Source organism: Rhipicephalus microplus, chromosome 10, assembly GCF_043290135.1.
Source record: "Rhipicephalus microplus isolate Deutch F79 chromosome 10, USDA_Rmic, whole genome shotgun sequence".
Classification (NCBI taxonomy): domain Eukaryota; kingdom Metazoa; phylum Arthropoda; class Arachnida; order Ixodida; family Ixodidae; genus Rhipicephalus; species Rhipicephalus microplus.
This window is the reverse complement of record NC_134709.1, coordinates 16408384-16432623: the sequence shown is the minus strand read 5'-3', so window position 1 is coordinate 16432623 and position 24240 is coordinate 16408384. Positions and strand designations below refer to the sequence as shown.

The window sequence follows — 24240 nt, the reverse complement described above, 5'->3', positions numbered from 1 at the left end:
AAAAAATGGAATAAAATAAAAGAAAACAAAGGCCAACAAGCTAATAGGGTCGCGAATAAATTGAGTTGATGCCTAAGTATAACGTTCTATTCGTTTTGATTCTCTCAGGAAATCAAATATGGCTTCGTGGCTAAAGCCCTTTTCAGATGCTTCGACGATTCTTTCAGATTGTTTGTTTTATTTTCACTCTCTACACAAACTTGAATGCTCGTGAACCTTTATTGTTGAAGCGAGAGGGACCTAAAAAGGTCACCGTGTGTTAAAACAAAACAGCGGAACAGAATTTTGGTATTTCAGACTCGCCTTCTATATTTGAGACACCCTGGAGATATATATTGATATTTTTCTCGATTGCGCGTCAAATACTCTTCATAAATAACCTTCATATTAGATAAGGGAGAGGCTTCTTTGCCAGTTTTGTTTAAGCCTTCTTCCTCGCCTCCCCCTCCCCCTTTGTGCCAGCTCTAACCTTCTTCAGTGTCCCTGCCCTTGTCGGAGGTAAGTTAGACGCCTCTGATGTACATGCTGTAAAGATGTTCTTGTTCAGTGTCACGGTCCTTACATGCAGACTGTCAGATGGGCATGTCGAACAAAACAAACACGCATTTCAGATAATTTTTTTAGAACATTGTTTATTCTTTCTGTTCGTTCCTTTTGCCTGGATAGATTCAATTTCCTCGCCAAAAATGGTGTTAGGTATTTCCTTCTTATTTATATAGGAGTACGCGAATATATTCTTTACAAGTAACCTGGCAAATTTGAGATGGCGCGCGAAAACCGCCCGTCGCTTATCATTGTACATAAGGCGTCTGTTCCAAGTTCTTCATAAGGTGTAAAAAGAACATGTAGTGGCCACAATAAATATACCCTACATACCGGCATTACGTTTATACCTAGACACGCGGGTCACATAAGGAAAAAAAAAAAACGTTTCCGCGATTGTTTATTGTGCTCGAATCGCAATCTTTATAGTTCGACCCTTTCAGTTCTTCTTATTTCTGTACGTGTTATATTTCTCTATCTCTTATCTCTCATGCAGACTGGTTAACAATATGAGCAATACTGTCTTGTGGTACGCCTGCGAGGTCAACGACATTATCGCCGTACGGAAACGATCAGTTCTTGAAACTTCAGGGAAACGTGACAACCCCTAGAAGTGATGCATGGGTGTCGCTATCGAAACCTTTATCAGCGATGTCGACTGCAGCTGTGACATTTCTTTTTTTTACGATGAACCGCGACGATAAGGAGAGGCGAACTTCTCGATTTCATGGGTGGTAACGTAACGTAAAACACAGGACAAACATCAGTCAATGCCCTTTCTAATCGTGAGTGCGAGTCGTTAACCACTGAGCCACCGAGGAGCACGTCATGCTCTTTTCTAATTCACTCGCAAACATCTTTCACACGCGTGTTTTGAAGTCCGGCTCTGTAGGAAGTGCTCTGCTTGTGGCCGACTGAGACGGGAAGCCAGGAGATCAGGGCGGGGTGCAGTCTCCCGAGGGAACTACGTAACTCTTGGCGAAGTTGAGGGTGTCCTTGTAGAGGTGAAGATTGGAGCCCACGAGTTCGTTCTGCCTGTCGTAGTTGTAGTCTCCGCACAGTCCGCACACCTTGCCCCGGTAGAAAGGCGCAACCTGAGAAATCGAGCGTGGTGCAAGGAAGCGCGAGTGTTTAAAACACGTAAATGTTAACAATGTTACAATGTAACCTCAGCATTAACGCGTAGCAAGAGTTTTTAGTGGAACTACTGACTCTCTGGACCAAGTTATTAAACAGAAAATGCTTTGAGCCCCCGTTGTAGGTCGCCTTCAAGTGACCTTGAGCTAGGTGCCAGCACCATCATTCGGGCACCGAAAGCGAGAAATCCAAGAACACGGACGATATCGTCCAGGCCGTCAGCCGAAAAGTTTTAAAGAAGGACAGTCTTTGGCTGTCGATCCTTCGTACATGACCGCATTAGATACCCTAGCTACGGTAAAAAAAAAAAGCTTAGTTGTAACGGAAATTCGCTTACAATTGTAAGTCCTGACACGACAAATATTTGGCGTTTCTCAATTACACAGAGCTCATACCATGCGCCTGCAGCATAGCGTCAATTCAATTTCGTGTTAAGGAACAAAAACGCACCAGCATCAACATCTCGCTGATGGTTTCATTCCAGCCTCGAGTAGTTCAAATATCCATTCGATGGCTTAACTCTGCTAAACTTAAGTATTCCAAATGAGTTCTACGGAAACCCACAAGGTGGCGGGAGGATTTTTGCTAAGCTTAAATACAAAAGAGAAAAAATGAAGAGGTCACGTTAACTATGGAAAGTAATATGTGAGGTGTGTCGCCGCCAACTTTATCGCTGTGCAGACGGATTAGACGACGCAATATGTCCGTGCAAGGAAATCATTGGTGTGTGTGTTCCTGCGTGATGTCATGACCAATGGTAGCCCGGGGGTGGGAAGTGCAAGAATTTTTTCGATATATGGCGATAAAGATTTGAGGGAGGCTCGGGAAGGTGGTTCAGCTTAGACGAAGGACAACGCAGCGTGCCATGGAACGGAAAATGTAAGGCGCAACCTTAAACAAGGAGAGAGCAGAGTGGATAAGAGAAAAAAAAGCGTTAAAAACATCGCAGTCAACATCGTGAAAAAATGAGCACAGGTAGGGCATGCAGTTCGAAGCCAATTAAGATAACATTTGGGCCACTAAGAGTAACAGAGGGAATTAGGTGAGTGCGCGAGGAGGAGATGAAAGGTAAGGCGGGAAGACGAGATTAAGGACCGTATTCACAAATCAACCTGAACCTTTCCTCGAGCTTTCCTCTTCGGCTTTAAGCCGTTATTCGCTTGCTGAACAAGTAGGCTACTATACATGAACGAATCTTGTTGCTATATTTTACCCTGTTACCATTTCTGTGCGCTTATAACGCACGTAGAGAGTACAGAAACTTGAGGAAAACGTGAGGAAAGCCCAAGGTTGCTTCGCGAATACGGGCCTAAGAAGTTTTCAGGTCGAGGGAAACGGTGCTTGAAGCAAGCATAATAATACCGGGACGATCGACGAAACTTGGCAGATGTCCTTGCCCTGTCAGCCTTATCGTGATGATAATGAAAGATCAGATAGCCGTTGATGCGAACAAAGCATTGACGCAGCAAAGTGTACCTCACCTGAATGAATAGGACTTTGCTGTTGAAGAAGACGTCGAGTCCGTAGGACTTGGAGAGCAGCTCGTACATGCCGATCTCCCTCGAGACCGTGAACAGTTCGGCGCCAGCGACTGTGTGAGCGTAGGTTTCGCCGTCGCTGACGGCTACCGCGGCTCCGTCGACTTTCACCATGGGCTGGACCCCGTCGCCCGCTGGCAGGACCTCGATTTCCGTGTTGTGTATGAATATCTTCAGAGCCTGTTGTGGTCGTTATGACAGAGGCTCGTTATTACATCACAAAAACTTTCTCAAGTTTTCATAGGCTATATCTATCCTAATATATCATTTTTTTTACCGACAGAAACATCTACTTTTTTATGAAATTTTGGTATCTCTCGCTGACACACGATAACACATTGTTCACACATTGTGAATATACACCAACTAGCCCAAAACTACATCCTCACATGTTTGCACACAGTAAATGACGAATAGTATATATAGTGCCGCCTTTGAGTTCAAGAATGTTTATCATATAGTAGCAGTGACGTGTCACGAACACTTCCTTTCTTCCTTTGTTCCAACTGCAACTTACTACTGAAGACTCACCCTCGAGAAAGAAGGATTGGACAGGGACCTTGCCAAGACGACGAACCTCCTATTGACAGAGCAGTCGCGGGCCACCACCTCGTAACAGTCAGTCTTGGGCAAGTCTACAAGGACGCCATCGAATGTCCTGGCGCTGTGACCTTGAACGTCGCAGTATCCTAAACAGGAGCGAACACACGGGTCGTTAATGTTTGATTGATTGATTTGATTGATTTGTGGGGTTTAACGTCCCAAAACCACGCTATGATTATGAAAGACGCCGTAGTGGAGGGCTCCGGAAATTTCGACCACCCGGGGTTCTTTAACGTGCACCCAAATCTGAGCACACGGGCCGACAACATTTCCGCCTCCATCGGAAATGCAGCCGCCGCAACCGGGATGCGAACCCGCGACCTGCGGTTCAGCAGCCGAGTACCTTAGCCACTAGACCACCGCGGCGGGGGTGAATGTTTGCCAGGCCGTACGCGATGACAATTTAGTACTGAGAAATAATGTCGTTGTGGTAGTGTTATAAAATAAAACCAGTGGCATGGTGGCGTATGGTTCAAACCTCCCTGCACAGGTAACCTTTTGAAATTCTATGATATTATATACACATATCAACATAGATAAAGCTTGATTAAACGCGTAGTCCCCCACTCTTACCACTGCATGCCCCGCGAAAAAATCTGACTAGGCCCCTGTTCTTGTAGATTGCCGAGCTTTTTACGTTAAAGAATGTTATGAACTGAGTGGCTGCTATTGCGTTTTCTCTCACTTAGAAAATTTATTCTTCTTTTGGTTTTTGGTATTTCAAGACTTTTTTCTTCGGTTAACTGATTATTCTTTAAGAAAATTGTAAAACGAAAATCACCAAGGAAAGTAGGTGAAGTGAGAGAGCTTGTGTTTATAGACGTTCTCTCGCCGGTGTTCATTGGTGGTTTTTCTTACGGTATCGGGAAGCTCGCGAGAAGTTCAAAAACTTGAAATGATTGAACTTTATATTCCTGCCGACGCCGCCTTTACAATGTCCACCCCAAAGTTGTCTGGGGAGAACCTTGGTGGACATCCGGTCATAGCCATCTGTCACGCGCGTTCACGGAGGTTTACCATGCGGTTAGGGGTGCCCTTATTGGACGGTGTTCTGCCCCAACCCACTTGACCACACGGAAAGCGTAAACACTGTAAGCAGCTTGTCCTCAACAGTGCACACTTCTCCTTGCCAGCTAGCTTTTACAGCTTGTGCACAAGATCATCGGCTGCTACGGAACGCTACGAACTGACCCAAACCGGCATACACTGTGCCTACACTTGCTGCTGTGCAGGCTTCGGCTGACGCACTGAAAAGAACTCACGGTGCCTGTAGTAGGGCGAGTACTCGGCCAGGTTGGTGTAGCGGAAGCCGTAGAAAATGTGCGGTTCCAGCAGGTGCGTTTTCAGGGGCACGTGTCCGTAGCGGTGCGAGTGGCCACTGGCGTCGGTGACCACCACGTCGGCGTGTGGCTTCCTCGCCGAGGCCGGCACTTGCGACTCCACGTGAAGCTCACCGGATGGTCCGGTCATGTGAGAAAAGACTATCTCGAAGAAGCCCGGCTTTACGCTGTGATGCCTTGTGTACGCCAAGTAGCGCGGTAGCACGTTCGAAAGTGCCTGCGCGAAGAAGCGTTTCTTTTGTTAAAGCCAAAATTTTAAAGTAAGAGTTCATTAAAGTAAGAGTCTAAGAGTGACGTGACCTGCTGTATTAATGGGAACTAACAGACAACAATGGCGAGGAAAGCGTGGGGGATGTTATTTGAAGTAACTGTAATTTAAATGTGAAGAAAGAAAAGTGGACGAAACAAAATGACTTGTCACCGGCAAGAACCGAACCGCCGACCTTCGAATAACGCGTCCGATGCTCTACCACTAAGCGATGGTGGTGGTCCTCGCCCCGTCCACTTTTTAGAGTATAAATGTGCAGTTAAATGTGGGATCGTCAGTCAGTGCCCCCTGTTGCCAAATTACGGCGACTGTGGAACACTCTTTTACGTCTGCTTTGCATCACGTAGTACGTGATCTTATTACGAGATGGCTGCTGACCAATTATTCCTCGAATACAACCTCAAGGAATCATGTCAGCCAGAACGAGACCCTCGCTACGAAATCATACCTTCAATTCAAGCTTCAATAACCAAGAGAGAGGCAGAGAGAGAGAAGGAAAGCGCTTCGCTGCATACAATAGCGTGCAGTACAGTCTCAGCGATGCTTAATGGATAACACTTGCCGGTTTCGGGTTCTTGTATTGCACATCGAGGACGAGCTTTCCCAGACGGCTGCTGCGGTACAGATAGTGGACGCAGTGGTGACCCAGCGGGATGCCTTGCTCCTTTTCCTTCGAGCACTTGGCGTGCAGTTCACGCAGCCTACTAACTCGCTTGGAAGTGAGCGCAACACCGGCTGCGTTGGCTTGTATGTCCTTGGCGTCTTCGTCGGTGTGCGTGTACTTTCCGTTGAAGTAAACCTGCAAAGAGAGCCGAATCGGTGCGAGTTTGGATGCGGTAACAGATGAGGTTAATCTCTTATTTGTCATCGCGCCTTGTTTAGCATATAAAAAAAACTAACGACAGTCTGACTAAAGTGCTGCCCTGTGCTCTGATCTGGACACATTCAATGTCTACCGTGGACGCCTTGAACTTTTACTACCAAGCGTTCACCGAGATTTGATTAGTTGCATGCTCTATCAGAACATCGCGCCAGTTGTCGTTTCTCGCGTTATTCTGTGTGGCATTGTCAGCGCCACTATAGATAATAGTGTGAAATTCGTCAAGCATCACGAATGGACTAACGAACGGATACAACCAGGACAGGTAAAGTGCCTTCGTGAGTTCTTCATCAGGGTCCTCGTTTCAACCACGTGCTGTTTGAATACGGTGCTTTCAACGCTCGGTACATTTCACGCGTGACACATTTAGAAGAGGTGTCCGATGATTTAGAGTACTTGGCACTCAACTGTGGGGGAGCATTGAGTCGTCCCTATAGAAAGCCAAAGCAACGCATGGTGACGTTGCGACTCTGGACAGGCAATGCCATCTTTGGCAGAAAAGTAGAAATCGGGGTTGTATATCGCGTGTTTTCCCTTCCCTCCAATGTGCTGTCGCTCGCTGACGGGCAGAGAGCGCGCGCTGATTTGGGTCACCTCACAATATACCGCCTGCAGTGCGGCTTCGTAAAGATCTCTGAGCTGGACAAGCACTTCCGACGAGCTAATCGAACAAAAGGAGTAAAACTCGTTAGTCAAGTTTATGATGTGGAGCAGACGACGGAAGAGGAAGACGCCCGAGTCACTGCGAAATGCATTTCTCGGGTCCTTCCTGATAATACCCTGTACGACGTACCTCGAGGTAAGTCTTATTCTGCCGAAATGAAGCCGTGTACTCTATTGATGTGCTGTGTTGACGATTATGGAAACCATATAATTGTGTTTTATGTGGTATCTAGCGGTAGATGCCGTGTACTGTCATGTGTAAACGTTTTCGGCGTGCTCAAAAAATAAATAAAAACTAAAATTTTATGGTCATGGCATTAAAATGTCCGAGAAGTTTTAGAGTCGTGTCCTCCGTGCCGCGCATGACCCGCTGACGTCGCCGCGAAGCAGCAAGCTAAGTTTAACCACAGCGAGTCAAGTTGAAGTTCTCTCTCTCTCTCTCTCTCTCTCTCTCTCGCTCTCTCTCTTCTTTTTTTTTTAAATGTGAAGCATTTCTTAGCGAACTTCGGCGAGTTTGAGCGTGTCTATATGTCTATCTAGCCGCCTACGACTTTTAGCTCTCCTGGACGTTTCGAAAATGGTATCGATACAAAACTTGGTATGGCCTAACATCACTGTATGATAAACATGTTTGACCAGTCATAGTATGAAAATCATGACATGTATGTCATCAGATTGCATTGGATAAACTTTTATTTGGTCCTCCAAAACACAGATCACTGTGTTGCGGGCAGCTCCCACGTGGGGACTGAGATGCCAAGCTCCTCAGCCGCCTCGTGGGCTTGGTGGACAGCCCAGAGCTGATCTGCCAAGGACGAGCTGCGGATATCCGCCTCCCATCTGGCAGAGGTGATGTTCGATATATGAGCGAATTTGGTGCAGCCAGAGCATGTGTTTTAATGAAGCTATTTCCCCACAATGTGGACAAAGATTACTTGGGTATAGGTCAAGGTACATGATGTGTAACATTTTCAAAGTAGGGTACATCCGCGTTTGCAAAAGCCTTAATGTAAGTGCTTGGGGCCGGGTTAGATTTTTGTGAGGTGGACATGTATGTCATGAATGTCATGATTTATATTTCATAGTCCTGCAGCTCTTGCGGTGGTTTCGTTCACAAAGCACGTTGCAAAACTGGTATGGTATGGCATGATTGTATGCCGAATGCAAGCGACCGACCCTAACATGAAAATCATGACATGCGTGTCATGTAAGAACCTGACTGCATGCCACGCTCGTGATGCGCTCGCGGCCGTTGCGCTAGCGTCACATATACCAAATTTGGTATTACGGTACGTGTATGGATGACGAATGTAAGTGACTGGTGCAAACATGATAATCATGAGATGCGTGTGATGTCACAACACGACTACATGCCACGCTCATGATGCGCTGGCGGTCGTTTCGCTAGCTTCACATGTAGAAAGCTCGGTATTACGTGACGCGAACGGACGACATAGGTAAATGACACATCCAAACATGATAATTTTGACACGCGTGTCATGTAACAACATGACTACATGCCACACTTATGATGCGCTCGCGGCCGTTTCGCTAGTTTCAGATATGCCAAATTTTCTATTACGTGACGTCAATGGATCACGAAGGTATGATACTTGTGCAAACATGATAAACATGAGATGCGTGTCATGTAACAACATGACTACATGATACGCTCATGATGCGCTTGCGGCCGTTTAGCTAGCTTCACATGTAGCAAACTCGGTATTACGTGACGCGAACGGACGACTAGACATGCGTGGCATGTAACAACTTGACTACATGCCACACTCATGATGCGCTCGCGGCCGTTTCGCTAGTTTCACATATGTCAAATTTTCTCTTACGTGTCGTAAATGGATCACGAAGGCATGTGGCTGGTGAAAAATGACAATCATGAGATGCGTGTCATGTGAGAACATGACTACATACCACAGTCAAGGCGCCAATACATTCCGACGTGACGCGGTGCGCGTGCTCGCCGGTGTTCATTTCGTCGCGTCACGCCGGCGTTGTCACGCCAGGTGCCGGTCTTGCCATTGTTAAGTTTGGCCTGGAAATTCGTCTGGGCAGACGCCATTGTGCGTAAGCCGGTCCACTGGAGAGGCTCTCAATCCCTTCGGCACCCAGTCTGCCAGACGCTGTCGAAGATTTGAGTAATTACCCAGACAATGCGGCAAGCAAAGGCGAGTTCCAGTCTTTCAAATGCGGACCCTTTTGTCGTCCCTTCAAGCAGCAGCGGTGCCTGATGACCCCGGTGATTCATCTGGCGACGGGAAAGCTGTTGTGACCGGTGCCAGAGCTGACAGGAGAGAGGCGCTCCTTTTAATCTCCAATCAAGTAGACGACCGGCCGGCTGCCTATGCCCGCCAGGCATTGTCCCTGCTAGCCAGAGGATGAGATGTCGTGTCGCCACGACGAGAGAGGACAACAAGGACAGCATCTTCCTGGAAGAGACCGCGGCGGCCACCGCAAATCACCCCGCCAGTTAGGTGAGCTGTGCGGCAGACCCTTTGATGTACGCTGTCAGGATCGTGGGAACTCTCGACTAGCGGCACACACACGACGAGGAAGAGCCCTGCTGGCGCCACCTTGCAGTGCAGTGTTCACGACTCAATATTGGACGTTCACGTGGACCGTGCATGCTCGTCCCCCTCACCTGTTGTGTGTGTGTGATTGGTGTACCAATCGGAGAGGAGGAGCCCGACAGGGCTTAAAACGACGCCGCAGAGTGATGGACGTCGCTCTGAACCATGTAACGGTTCAACCACCACGCTCATGGTTTGTGAAACCACTATTCTTTCTTTGCTGTAAATATGTGTAAATAGTGCCATAAACCTGTTCTGTTCCCGTATCCTCCTGCGATCCTTCCTTCGACCCATAACAACTAGTGGCAGCAGTGGGATGCCATCAGCGAACTTCCTCCAGTCGAAACTTTACACCATATACTCGCAGGCGCGCGTCAGCTGCGTTGCTTTGACGCATGCGCGTTTTAGCGCGTCTGGCGCCCCTCCGTCACGAAAAAGGAAGACGCAGTGCTGTCAGGGCATAGATGACGTGAATAGATGACGAATAGAAACGACACATCCCAACATGATAATTATGACACGTAAGTCATGTACGGCATCATTTACCTCCACCTCCAAACATTACGCCGATCTTAGAGTGACATATCAACCTTGCACATTCGTGCTTCGCATATCATAGATTCCCATTGTACGTGGGATCTGCCAATTTCTTTTTCGGCTATCGTGTCATGTTTACTCTATCGTTCGCGAACGAGGCGGTGTTCGTCGGCTGTGACCTGCTGGGAAACTGATACAGCTCTACGCGTGGAGAGCGTCCCTTGGTGTTGTCTGCATTGTTGTGGCAGCCCCAACACAACAATACTTCGGACATCGCCGACGCTTCCGTGGGGCCGTTACTGCGATCGCTGAAATGCAACTTCGCACAGCGAGCGTCTCGTTCTAGCGCGCCAACGTGACGGCGCGGCGCAGTGGTCGGTGTTCTCTGACGGCGTCGCACGCGCTCCCGTTTCGGCGAAACACACTCCCTCGCCTGCGACCTCTCCCGCGTCTCTCCTCAAGTGTTCCGGAGCTCGCCACCAGGGCCAGGCGCAGCGTTGTCGTCGCTCCGCAAACACGAGCTTCGGGTCCCTATCCAAAAGAACGAAGCCCGAACACGCAACGGCAGTGGAGCGAGGAAGAGCCAAGTGGTATTTAACAAAGTAAGGAGTTTTCGAATGGGGACCTCGAAAAGTTGGGTGCGGTGTGGTTTGGGGCCCCGAAGAAATAGCTTCGAGGCCACTTCGCATGCGCAAACCCAAACCGCGCTTGGGTTTTCTGTTGGGTACGCTATTTCTCGATTCTAGCGGGAGCCCCAAAGCCAGCCCCAAAAGCTTTGCGTCACATATACGTGATATCACCCGCTAAAGTGACGTGGCCGATCATTGGGTGAGTATCCAATGCGCCGCAGACCCTTTTGGAAAATTGTTCACTCCTGCTTGACCCAAATCGTGCATACGTAGAGCGCTTTGGGTAGATGGTTCTATTCTAGGTCACTCTACATTGGGGCCTCTATTCGAGAACTCCCTGATGTGCAACGATTTCATCATTATCATCATCAGCCTGACTACGCCCACTGCAGGGCAAAGTCCCTTCCCATGATCCGCCTTTCAACCCGGTCTTGTGCTTTCTGCTGCCACGTTTTAGAGTACTTTAAGAGTACTTTTAGAATACAACGACTGTACATTTAGATCAGTGTTTAACGATTACGAGTACTGCGTACTTGACTATGGGAGCGCTGTGAGCCGTCCCGTGAACAATTTATAGTACTCGGTATTCTACTATGGGAGAGCGTCACTCTGTTCCGTTGGCTTCACACATAGTGAGGTCTGTGTATTTAGAAAAAGAGGTTAACGATGAAGAGTACTTGATATACTCTACAATGAGAGAGTCAAAATCAGTCCCTGTAAATAATGTCATAAACAAGACCGCATAGCCGTCCAGATGCTATGTCTGTGAGGGCTTCCATACTAAACGCCTCGGCCAGGTCTTGTGTGTTTAGAAAAAGTAATTAACGATTTAGAGTACTCGGTACTCTACTATGGGAGAGCTGAAAGCCGTCCCGTGGGCCTTACATCATATCAGCAGAAGAATCATAATATCAGCAGAATATTTCGTCGAGTTGAATAGAGGCGTCAGTGCTGTCAAGACTACCGGAATGCGGCCCCCAAAGGTGCGCTGGTTATTTATGTATTCGTTTGCGCCATCTTTCAGTGATTGATGCTTTCTCGGTCGAGAACTTTTCGGTGATCAGCCACTTTTGATGCGGCCATCTGATCTTTTATCGGGCTGAGTTCTCATTTTACGTTCCAACATACCAAAGTTACTTAGATATGAACGCATGACCATTGTTGTGTGTAAGAACTGAAGCGTTATACGCTTCTGAGCGCCTGGTTAAAGGTCCTATTCCCGGCGTGTAGGAAGGAAGAAAAGTTGGGAAGGAGCATTGTGTAATGCGGTAGGAAAGCAAGGATGAAAGGAAGATAGTGCATCAGGCAGGCTAGCGCAATCCTTCGTCTGCTCCCAATTTTCAGATAGGTCATATGCTAGTGAATTTTTTTATTGCGATAGCAATTATAAATGCAGTCTCGACCTGTTTTTACCGCCGCCGTTATCCACGTATGTGTACATGTAGGTAAGTATACGGGGAAGGATGCCCTAGCCTTCCATTTCTGCGGAGTGAACGTCTCCTATCCGGCTGGGGTCGTCTGCCCGCGTGCTTATCTCGTGAGCGAACTAGGGAGAGGGGGGGGGGGGCTATGGTTGCCGCGCTATTGCGGGAACGATCAGCGCACGGCTCTTGCCCCCACAGCAGCAGGCACTGCGCCGTGCTCCCGACCGGGTTGCAGAAATTAGGTGCCTTTTCTCTTCTTCTAACCACTACCACCACCCCACAGCAGGTGGGAGCTTCTATGGTCGGCGCGCTCAACACGAAAAACCGGTGCCAAAAGTGTGTCTGCGGCGGCCGTCCACATATAGATGCGCTTTAAACCTAACGAACTGCCACCAGCGGCGACACACGACGCATAGCTTTTTGTACCAGCATGCGCTGCCCACGAGAGGCGCTTCTCATCAACGCTCTCGTTACGGACGAGCCTTGTTGTGGTCATCTACAATGGCCGCGCCGCAGGAAACTTGGTTACAGAGCAAGCGCATGTTTACTACAATTAATAATGCTCCTGAAAATGGTAGCCTTCCTTCGCAACACATTCGAATATGGTGCTATCGCATTCAAGACGAGCTGATAGGAGGGCTAGTTGGTATATATTCACATTAAAATATTGGTAACGCAAACTATTGCATTCATTGCATCGCTCTTTTGAAGAAACTGGGACGTTTTTTTTTTGTTTGTTTAACTTACCGGCATTGCGCGCGTTTTCGTGTATTAAGAGATGGGTATAAGTCGAACGCGAGCCTACAAACTGTACCAGAAGTGACGAGTATACACTGTAGACTAGTGGGCTAAGGTAGCTGAACTGCCTCTATTCACTGGCAGCTACATGCATTATAACTTCAAAGCAGCCTCTATTGGCAATGAATGGAAAGCGTCCCTACGTTATGATTATATATAAAAAAGCTAGGCAGCTAGTCGACTGTCTTTTTAAAATAATATGTGATTACAATATGTGAAAGCAAGCTTGACAACATGGACATGATTTAGTCAATGCATGAACAGGTACGGCCAAGTCGAACGCTTTTTTTTCCTATGGCTCGTTTCTCACCAAAGAGTCATCGCCGCAGCTGCTGCCGTAGTAGAGCTTCGCGAATGCCTGGACCTCTTTTCCCTGGTGGAAGGCCGCGGCTTCGGGAAGCCTCGTTGCGTCCGGTTTGGGGAATTTGGCGGAAGCTTCGAGGCATATCTGGAAGCAGTGGCGGAAGCAAAACAGCTCTAGCATCGCCGTCACTCAACCATCTGTCTCAGTTGACGTCCCCGAACACAGGTTTATCTTTAAGTCGAAAGCCTTGGATGGCCTCATCAAAAGCGACGAGTGGCCGTCGATATCAACACGAGTGGTGCAATGAACCACGATGCGATGACGTTGCCCCATGATGCTGTATTGATGGCTTATTTCTGCCAAGTTTGGGACACCTTGAGATCGCGTTGATCCGTGACGTCACATATCGCAAAAAAAAGTTTAATGGTGTTATTACGTCTCAGGGACGTCACATAACCTGAGCTCATACACTTGGCTACAGCCTCGCGTCTGCGCCTATTCACTAGCAAAATTATAACGTCACCACATGACATCGCCACTTGGTCAAAGTTCGATCAGGTCGGTACTGTAGATACTGTGAAACCGCGGGAAGTTTCCAAGGCTTTTAAGGCATTCGATCGCATATGCAGTGCAATTTGCAGAATGATTTCTGAGGGGGGGGGGGTATAGTTGTACAGTTGACTGTGAAGAAAGCATTCGCTCCCGAAGGCATTTAAAAACCACGTTTCACACTGAAAGGAGGTTGGCTACAGCTTAATATAATTTGTCTTCGAACCACCTAATTTTGGTTCATAATCTTCAATACCAGATACCGCGAATCCGAACGGGACAAAGAAGAAGCCAGGTGCATGTCCTGCGCATCTGTGTACCTACTTTGTCCTGGTTAGATTCGGTCTATCCAGTACTCTAGGACGAAGAAGCGAGTGAGGTAATACGTGCAATAGACTGACATGATGGTCTTCGTTTTCGAGTCTTCTTAGGCTAGTGAGACCGCGTGACATTATTATTTTGTTCTATCACTTTCTATAGCGGCGACCATCTTATTGGATACAAAGATTGATGAATTAGCATTTTTTTCTCGTTTGCTCGGCCTAAAGCAATGCTTAAAAACACTACCTTTGTGTGGTTATGTTCGGAAGGTGAGAATGGCTGCCTGTCGTAGTGGAAGAGCAACTTGTGTCGGAAGAGGTCCTTGCTGAACGAGTACCGCAGCTCCCACGAGAGCTTCTTCTGCCACTCGCTGCCCCTGTAGGCTATGTTTCCCAGCAGCGCGTGCGTGTACGGCCGCTCCCCGCCTTCCGAGGTGGGTGCATCCTCCAGTCCGAACTGCGTCAGCCTCTCCGTGTCTTCCGGCTTGTAGAAGTGGTGTGACAGGTCCATCTCCATCTGCGAAAAGGGCAGATTCAAAAATTACGCTCTAGCGTACTCGAATGCCCTCGAAAATCATCGAGCTTGCGTTGTTCTATTCTCACTGTGCAATTTCACAACTGATCATCATCTTGATTTCAACTGTCCGTCTTCTTCATCTTTAACTACGATGTCCTTAACACTCTCTTGTTCCCTGGCCCACTCTGTTCTCTTACTATTTCTTACATCATCATCATCAGCATCATCATCATCATCATCATCATTCGTTTGAGTACGCCCACTACAAGACAAGAACTTCTCCCACGTTCTGCCAATCAACCAGGTCCTGTGCTTTCTGATATCACGTAGTGCCTGCAAAGTTCTTACCTCATATTCCCACCTAATTTTCTGTCGCTTTGTCGCTTCAACTCAAACTTGTGTAAACGAAGTCAACAACGTTGGAAAAAATAAAAATAAAGAATATTTGTCCTCATTCACCAGATTCACGGGGTCGGGCTCGGCCGGAAGGATCCGTATGCGGAAAGTTCGCGGATTCCAACGCGGGTTGACCATTAAGTGCTCGAACTTCTCCCTGAAGTCCATGTCTTGAAAGAATTCTCGTATATTCGCCTTGAGGTCTTTCTTGAGCACGTATCCTTGGAAGTTCAGGGACGCTCCGATGGAGCCGTTCAGGTAGGTCCGGTCGAACTGCAACAAAGAAGAAAAAAATTCTTGGTGTTTTACAGGACTGAACGTCTATCTGTAGAAACACTAGCAAGAATCTCCAGTTATTCCTTACCACGCTCTTGTGGGATACTTCTAAACGCTATCGCAATATTCGGCCTCCGTGTGCTCCGAGTTGTTGAATCATTCGTCCTTGCTTGGCCGAAGGCTGGCCTTCTAGATAGCTCCATTGGTCAATCGACTGTCCCGCAAAGACACTGCTCGTGCTTTGTCTGAGATCTGAACTCGTAAACTTGTGGCGCTCAATACCAAGCCATCGCGGCAGTTGAGCAATCAGCCGTGCATTTGCACAGATGCGCCCGGTGTACTTGGGAATCCCAAAAATGCGGCTTCTCGCCGGCTGAGCGCACCGGTGGAAGTATTGCGCCAAGGTTGTGTCGTCTTTCTAGCAGGGGAGCCTAGTTTCCCTAGAATGCATGGTCTCCCAGATGGCGGGCCCGTGCGCTCGCCGTCTCGGGGGCCATGTATAATGCCTTATATGATTCCGCAATAGCACACTAGAGAGATATCTGGCGCTAGTGTCTATGCGAACCTCAGCGCCCTATGACAGCCTCAACACATGGCGCTTTAGCCCGCATGGGAATGACGAGTAGTACATGCATGTGCTTGCGCTTCGTTCTTTCGGATTCGTGCGGATCTGTGCGGCGTGCAGTCGCTTTGTGGCGAGACGAAGTTCCGCAAAAGTTCAACTGTCCCACTTCATCAACTTGATTCATTTAGACTCACGAGTTCAAATTAACTCGCGAAGTTCAACATAAGCTGTTTATCCGCAAAGTAAGTTACAAAAAACTAAAAGCTCAAACAATGAACGAAGCTACAAGACTGTTAGAAACCGCAAACACCAAGAGTAGGCAAGTCCATGTGCTGCCCTTCCATTTACACGGGGGCTAATCGATCGCAGCGCCACAGTTGTATTTAGTAAATACTGCGGAAGGCAGACAATTATGACGGCACCGACCAAGTAGATATCGTCGACACCGTGAAGCGCGATGCCGGGCAGTGCCATGGGCTGGTCGATGGAGCTGCGATCGTACGAGAGATGGAAGCTGAACGGCACGAAGTGGTAGTTGAACACGTCGACAGGGGGCGACACGGACCGCTTGACGCTCAGCTTGCGTTGCGCGGGGTCCAGGGTCAGTTGCAGGTCCAAGGGCACCGAACACAGCTGGCGCGAGTCGTATCCCGAGCCCAGCGACGACCGGTTGAAGGTGAGCGCAACACCGAGCATCTTGTACGACCGGACCTCGTGCCTGCCAGTAATATATAAAAAAAAGTATTTGAGGTGCACCGAATGAAAGGGAAATGGCGGTGACACGAAGAGATCACTTTATGCAAATGCCTCATTGAATGTGGTCATAAGACGTCTTCAACATCATGAAAACCGAATTGAAATGGTTGAGACTGATACATTATAGTCTAAATACCCTAATGACGGCGATAAAAATATGAAAACAGCGCTTAAACACATGACGAAGGAAGGAAATGACACACACGGCGCCGAACTTGCAAATGGTTGCAACGCCCTGTGCCTAAGCGCTGTTTCATATCTTTATCCCGTAAAACCATGCACTCGCCTAACGTACATGTTTTCTTGACTCTAATGACGTTAGTTTCAGCTTCATAGGCCTATTATTACCAAAGACAAGGCCAATGTACAGTGTTTAAACCTAGCACCGAAATCTCGGAATGTGGCGTCACAATTTTGATTTTTCAGTAATGGTATTGGAATGCAAGTGCAAAAATATTGCTCACACAAAGTTTCTCTTGAAGTCCACCACGAACTTGCCGTCCTCGGTGTGCTCAAAGTCCAGCTTGGCGCGGTTGCCGTAGGTGAACTCGGCCGTCTTGATGTCGAAATAAACGGGGAAGCCAACTTCGGTGGGCACGAGGACGATGAGGTCTTCGACGAGGTAGAAATGCTTCGAGTGTTCCTCCTCCCCGAGCACGTGGCCCAACGCAGCTGCCGGGGGCTCTGCGAAAATGACCGTGAGTCACGGCACTACACATGTAAAGTTAATTTACTTATGAGGAGTTGTACTTTGAGTTATATCCGTGCCACACGGGCAGAAAAAATGACATTTACCTCCTAACGCCTTCAGATTGAAGGTCCTTCGCGTGGTGCCACACGGATGAACGAAATAGCATTCGCCCGAATGCCATTCGTCACCTAATGCCATCGCCAGAACTCATTCGACTGAGAAATGAGTACTCTCGACGGCACAGCTGATGAAGTAATTGTATAAAACGACATTTGATTCGACTGGTAGTAAACTTTTTGCGTATTTCATTTACACTAATCACTTAAACAACTGCTTAAAAACGTCTCTTTGGCTGGTAGGCGCTGTAAAATAGATGAACTCGGCGCCGTTTTATTTTTACGCTGCGGATCGGACTAGCTTTGGCTTAAGTTGCTACACGGTCGGTTGCAACATCTTGAAACAAAGTAACGAACGAAATCTAACGGCAGCATAATATGGTTATTTATACTTTTAATTATTATCAAACGTGTACGAAGCTTGTAAACGCTTCTTTATTTTTTTTATCGCTACTCACCCGATGCTCACGAGGAAAGTGCTGCGATCGACATCATCAAGTCAAATGTCATTCGCTTTGGACGTGTAGCAGCGCCGCCGAAAAAAATGTCATTCGGGAACTGAATGCCTTCGCTACCGAATGTCATTTTCTATGCCCGTGTGGCACGGGTATTTCCTAATGATAATGAATGATAATCAGGCGTGAAAGTCCTAATAGTGACCTAATGAGTTACCCAATGATAATTAACGATAAAGAGGCGGGAAAGTGGTGGATTCTATCCTGGCCGCGTTGGTCGAATTTCGATTGAGGCAAAATGCTTAAGGTATGTGTTCTACGCGATGTTAGTGCACGTTAGGAAACACCAGACAGTCGAAATTCCCGAAGTTCACCTCTGAGGCGTGCCCCATCATGTCAACGGGATTTTAGCTGTATAACTTTGATTATTATTATTATTATTATTATTATTATTATTATTTTATATTATTATTATTATTATTATTATTATTATTATTATTATTATTATTATTATTATTATTATTATTATTATTATTATTATTATTATTATTATTATTATTATTATTATTATTAATTGTGTCCGACTATAGGGACAAATAAAGGTATTCATTCATTCAGATAGTGTCGTGAAAAACTGGCTTCTCCATTATAAGCTTCTTCTGAAGGAGAAGCACGCTTTAAAGGGGCACCAAGCGTTACGGCGGTTGTCAGCGCGTCACTTTTACACACACAAAAAAACAAAGCAGTCATTGGCCAGGTTGATTTACGAGACATGGGAGGCATGGCTACGCGAAACAACCTGGGTCCAAGAGCATCTGTTTTTGTTGTTGTTGTTGTTGTTGTTGTTGTTGTTGTTGTTGTTGTTGTTGTTGTTGTTGTTGTTGTTGTTGGGGTTGTGCCAAAAAATCACAGCATATCCGCGCAGTGAATAATGATGAGTGCGGCGAAGCGTCTCTCTGTCCATCCGTCCGTCCGCGCATGCGTCCAATCGCGTTCGAGAATTCAGACGGGGCGCGGGTAACACCGACGAGACGCGAGTCGAGGAAACCGAGCGCGAGCGTCTTCAACGCGCCCGCCGCTCTGCTTTGGCCACCTACTACCGCGACTATCCAGGAAACGGAGAGAGGCACTCATTCTCCGGGTACCCAAGCACAGCCTTCGCAGCAGCCAATTGGAGAGTAGCGAAACAGCGCCATCTACAATATCCTCACTCAACTGCAGTTTGTATCTACTTATAAGAGACAGCGCCGTCTGTTATATTGTTTGGGAGATACTGCCCTTTCTTTCTCGTCTCTTCTTCTTTCGGTTACGCGTGATGCATGACAAGGTTAGATTAAGAGGAGCTTCTCCCCTAAAACAACCCTAGCTCGTACCTGCGACGGTTATGTGTCATCTTGCGCTCACTAATGATGATAATCATGATTATTTTGTACGTCAGTGGCTGATGCCACACCCCGGTCGGCCAATTCTGTTCTCGCTTAGATGAAGAATCGCCAAGTTTTTGTTATTTATCTTCATATGCACCTTTTACTTAAAGTGTACTTATGAAATTCTGCTGAGCAGGTTTTTCTTGCAACGTTTCATGCCTATTTAAAAAATCCAAGCACATCTATGAAGTGAATGCCGATGATGCGCTGAAGCAGTGGGGATCATCAACCATAGCATTTTACTTTCTTTTCGTAATGACCGTTTTATTTTGTTTTCATAACCTTTTTCTTTTTTTTGTGCTTCGATCGATGCGAGGTTAAATATCAGTGTTGTTACGGTGCTGTGGTCTTTTTTGTTTGTTTGTTCTGGTTAACAACCTTTTCCTAACCTTACTAGTGTTCAGAGATGTTTCGGTTTATTCACATGCACCTGTGCTAGATCTGCTGTAGACGACGGCCACTTACGGACATTGTTGTGGTCTTGAGGTGCTTCGCCCGTAAAAAAAAATGTTCCCCTCACGGTATGGCTGTCTCGGATAGATGATGTATACATACGTGCACGTAAACACCAACTTTATAGTCAGTCGTGTTTGAGCTTGTGCCGTTATGTCGTTGACATTGGAAGCTTTTTCTGATGATGTGAAGCAAGAACAGTCCGTATTAAATGTTTTTTCTCACCGTTCGACTGTAGCGCTGCGAGAGCTGACTCGTCAAGATGCATCAGCTTCACAGTGTGGCCAAAGAGTTGGAGGTTGAGCCGTCCGTACACTGGCTCGTACTCGCGGTCGGCGATAGGAAGCTGAAATCAAGAATATAGAGGCACAACTGAAGCTCCTGTATAGTGACCTTGGATCGTCATATATATATATATTAGTGTTTGGTGGTACCATAGCTCTGAGGATAACGATAGTTATGGCGCGAGAACAGAACGACGACAAAGAGACAAGAAGGACATCAAGGACTCTCGTGTCCTTCGTGTCCTTCTTGTCTCTTTGTCGTCGTTCTGTTCTCGCGCTATAACTATCGTCATGTCGTACCAACTAGCCCAAGCTGCCACACTTCATAGCTCTGTGGTTGTGAGGACCACAGTAAGGACGAGAATGTGTGATTACGATCATGAACCCGATGAATCGAGAGCGCGGGAAAAAACTATGTGTTAAATGAACATTTCTTTTTCCTCTCTCTCTCTCTCTCTTTCTCTCTCTCTCTCTCTCTCTCTCTCTCTCTCTATATATATATATATATATATATATATATATATATATATATATATATATATATATATATATATATATAGTGTGTGTGTGTGTGTGTGTTTCCGGTGCCTTACCGCTTGCTCTACGTGCTTGCGGCTCGTCTCCGAGTCGCTCCGAGTGAAGCGTCGCCTGCCCAGAACGTTCCACAGGTTCCTGGTGGAGCCCGGACTCGGTCCCAACAGTGCGTTCACCAGCCTGTCCATTCCCCACTGCTCGAAGCTCAGCGCGAACACCTCGTACACGTTGCCGGCCGCGTACGCCTGTGTGCTGGCGTAGACGCTGTGCGGCAGGAAACTGTCCTCGGAGCGAATGATTGACAGCACGCTCAGGCTACCGGTGTCGTACTGGCCTGCAAGATGAAGCGGCGATATGAAGTTCGCCAGAAGTAGGAGTTTAGATGAGTCGGCGAAGCAAGACGTTTAAGCTATTTAAGTCAACTCAGACAGCGTAAAACGAGAAAAAAAATTGGCCCCGTATCTGCATGTTACACCGCAAATGTCGTCGATAGACGATAGTCTTGCGTCTTGAGAGAGCGAACAAAACGTTTATTCGATGTCCTGCGCAAGAAAATCGGTGAATCGTATTCTAGAGGTGGTGAATGGTATTCTGGATGCGTCATTTGTGCGTGTGAAACGCGTGGCACGTTTCGATCTGATTCCATTCTGCGCGTGATATTCCAATTTGTTGCTATCACAATCATTTCTTCGGCTTTGCGGCAAAGCTGTGACCTTTTTTGTCCTATTCTCAAGCATGGAGTAGTTTATCGGGCACTGCGTAGCTTATCCTCTCAGAACATCCGTCGTTTCTATCTCTCTCTGTCTGAATTAAGTGCAAAGTGACGTTATAATTGACACAAGAGCTTCATTGCAAGTATATGTGTTTAAGCATTGGCTTTAAATGCGTAATCCGTTAACAGTGACGCTGTTTAAGGTAGCCGTAGGCTGCATGCCTTATCACGATGCGTAAGCGGGTCTGTGCCAAAGAAACTTTGTACGTTCCGCCACAGAGTACTTGTCCACAAAGAAGGAAGGTGAGAGTTATTCAAGGAATAGTAAAACAAAAGGAAAGAACACAACCGCCTGTGTTGTAGCTCGACGTTTACGACGAAATCCGTACAGATTTCACAGAAATAAAAGCTTCCTAATTGCCAAAAATTCGGCCTAGTCCAGGGTTCGAATCCGAGACCGATGCCTTTCTGGGGTGGTTGCTCTACCCACGGCCGCTGGATCAAGTGCGCTTTGATCCAGCGGCCGTGCTCTACCAATAGAGCTACCCAGGAAGCTAAAGCAGTTGGCCACTAAAAATTTTCCGACAACTAAGAAGCTTGTATTTCTACGAAATCCGCACGGATTTCCTTGTGGCTTCCTGCTACAAAATAGGTGGTTGTCTTCTTTCGCTTCTTTAACCCTTCCGCCTCCTTGCGGGTTTTCAGAGCTCACTTACCAGGAATGGTGTTTAGGGCTCTTTGTAGCCTATCAGAAAGCTATCTTCATCATAATAAACGGGCATATGTCACAGATAGTGTACAAATTCCTCTACTCTCAACTCACATTGCAAAGGAAGAGGGAGACAGTATCCCCAAACAAATGGCTGTGAAGCGAGGGCGAATAGCCGAAAACACCGAGCACGTGCAACGAGAGAATGCTAGGGAACGGGAAAGGGATGGAAGGCATACGCCATCGAGCATGTGCCCGTATCGTGTTTGCGACTGTCTGCGGTTTGACGCGAACCTTTCCGCGCTGAGAATTAGCGTCGAAGCCACCTAGCGTCACGTAGCTAAAGCGTAGCAACGACCTACACGCAATCGAAAAACGACTCAAACGCAAACAGATGATTCTTCACAATCGTCAAGTTCTGCTGTTTTAAGGCTCGCGTGGTAAGCTTCGCCAGTTTTTTTTTTTTTTATCAGCTAATAGCGATCCCCGATCTGCACATAAATAATCTCAAACTCTGAAGTATCGAAACGGTCTACTCACGGTTGTATCCAGAACTAGCGTAAACGACCGACTTCATGATGTCCACTGGCTTGGAGAGCCGTGGTACGTTGTCCCACAGTGGAAGCACGTAGCGCAGCTTCTCGACCCTGCATGGCATTTCGGATCGTGTGAGTGAGTGAGTGAGTGAGTGAGTGAGTGAGTGAGTGAGTGAGTGGAGTGCTTAGCACGTCACGTGCACATCGTACAATTCAAGAGGAATCGTTTTTAAGGCCTCTTTCCTAGACGGAACCAAATGAATCCAAGAGAGAATTATCCAATGGTAGCATAGGGAACCAACTTTGTTGCATTTTTAACAGTAGTGTGATAATTATGACGCATACCGAATTTAACTGGAGGCGAACAATAAGCACCCTCTTTGTAAATTGATTCCCAACCCTCAACCATCGATAATGAATATTGTGGGCTCACTGTTGTGGGCCCCGTTGTAACGTTGATGAAATTAAAAAGTAACGTTAATGATCCGCTGGCAAACGTGCCCTCGTTACAGTGGAGACAATGCTAAAAATGGGTTTTGTTTAGTGCTTGCTTTTTTTTTCTTTTTGCACTATAAAATAACTACGATAATGTGTAGCTTTTCTTCCTATTTGAGGGACATTTTTTTTTCACTCGTCATTAAATATATTCTCAAGAATGAGAGAATTCAATACGTTCCCGCTTTTTTTTGGGGTGGGGAGTTGCTTTTTTGGTGATGAGTATTCGCTTATTTGCTCGGCAGCATCTGATAACACTGCAACCCACGTACACGCCCCCGTAAACCCAGAAGTGAAAGGCAGACCGTTTACAGAAACGTGTGGCTTCATTTTAATTTTTGGTGCCGGCCAGCCTGACGTGAAAGGGAGGAAGACAAAGCGTTCTGCTGCGCGAAAGCTCTCCCCCTCCCCCCTGGGGCCGAATTCTGCCATGGCTCATCGTTCTGCATGAGCTAGTTTGACAGCACCGTACTCACAGGTCTTGAAGGCAGGGGAACTTTGAGCCGGCGACGCTACGCAGGGCGCTGCTGACGTACGAGACAAGGTGGTCACTGGGTTCGTCGATCAGGCTTCGCGCCATGTGGCGCAGAATGAAAAGGTCCGGATTGCTCAGGATGATGTTGACGAAGGCCGACGCGCGCACAACGTGGGGCTCGCTCGTGTTCTCGTAGATGGGCAGCACGATTGAACGAACCTGCACAAGTGGGGAATCACTGCTTTAAGAGGACTCAAACTTGGGCTGGTTTGTTGAACTTCGCGCTGGACTGCAGGGCAGCCACACACAAACATACTCTGTGCGAACGATAAAGAAAGTTGAAGTCCGCTGTGCTTTCTTGTTTTTTTTTTCTGTCTATCTGTGGTTCTACTGCCGGTACATCATATATCGTTGCTTTACTGCATTTATCAGTAGTTTTTTTTTTACAGCACAGTCCTCTTTTTTCAATTTCTTTTGCTACCATCTGCTGTTTTAGTAGGGGCCGGAAGAGCTGGTATTGTCGAAACGAAAGCCTCCGAGATCAATATGTGTTTCGCAACTCTTCCGCTAGGGTAAAAATGCGTGCGCCGTGACATCGTGCAAAATTTGAATTATAAAAAAATCTGTGGTTGCGCGAAATGGCTCTTTCTTTGTTTAACGTGGATTACATTAGGACGTGTGCAGATGGCAGTGTTCAAGCAATAAACTGACATGTATGCAACTAA

General features: G+C 47.1%; 1 protein-coding gene across 1 annotated transcript in view; it reads right to left on the bottom strand.

Annotated features, from left to right (window-relative positions):
- Nucleotides 1-848: 848 nt before the first annotated feature.
- Nucleotides 849-24240, bottom strand: part of LOC119181388 (vitellogenin-6) — a 45831-nt gene continuing 22439 nt past the window's right edge. Inside the window, exons 12-25 of the mRNA XM_037432617.2 lie at nt 23517-23734; nt 22550-22656; nt 20648-20922; nt 19996-20116; nt 17093-17312; nt 16299-16590; nt 15095-15304; nt 14366-14635; nt 13256-13393; nt 5992-6228; nt 5084-5378; nt 3750-3907; nt 3162-3398; nt 849-1637 (exon numbers count right to left, since the gene is read on the bottom strand). Of these exons, the coding sequence (XP_037288514.2) occupies nt 1479-1637; nt 3162-3398; nt 3750-3907; nt 5084-5378; nt 5992-6228; nt 13256-13393; nt 14366-14635; nt 15095-15304; nt 16299-16590; nt 17093-17312; nt 19996-20116; nt 20648-20922; nt 22550-22656; nt 23517-23734 (2937 nt within the window). The 3' untranslated portion in view covers nt 849-1478. The remainder of the gene's footprint in view (nt 1638-3161; nt 3399-3749; nt 3908-5083; nt 5379-5991; nt 6229-13255; nt 13394-14365; nt 14636-15094; nt 15305-16298; nt 16591-17092; nt 17313-19995; nt 20117-20647; nt 20923-22549; nt 22657-23516; nt 23735-24240) is intronic.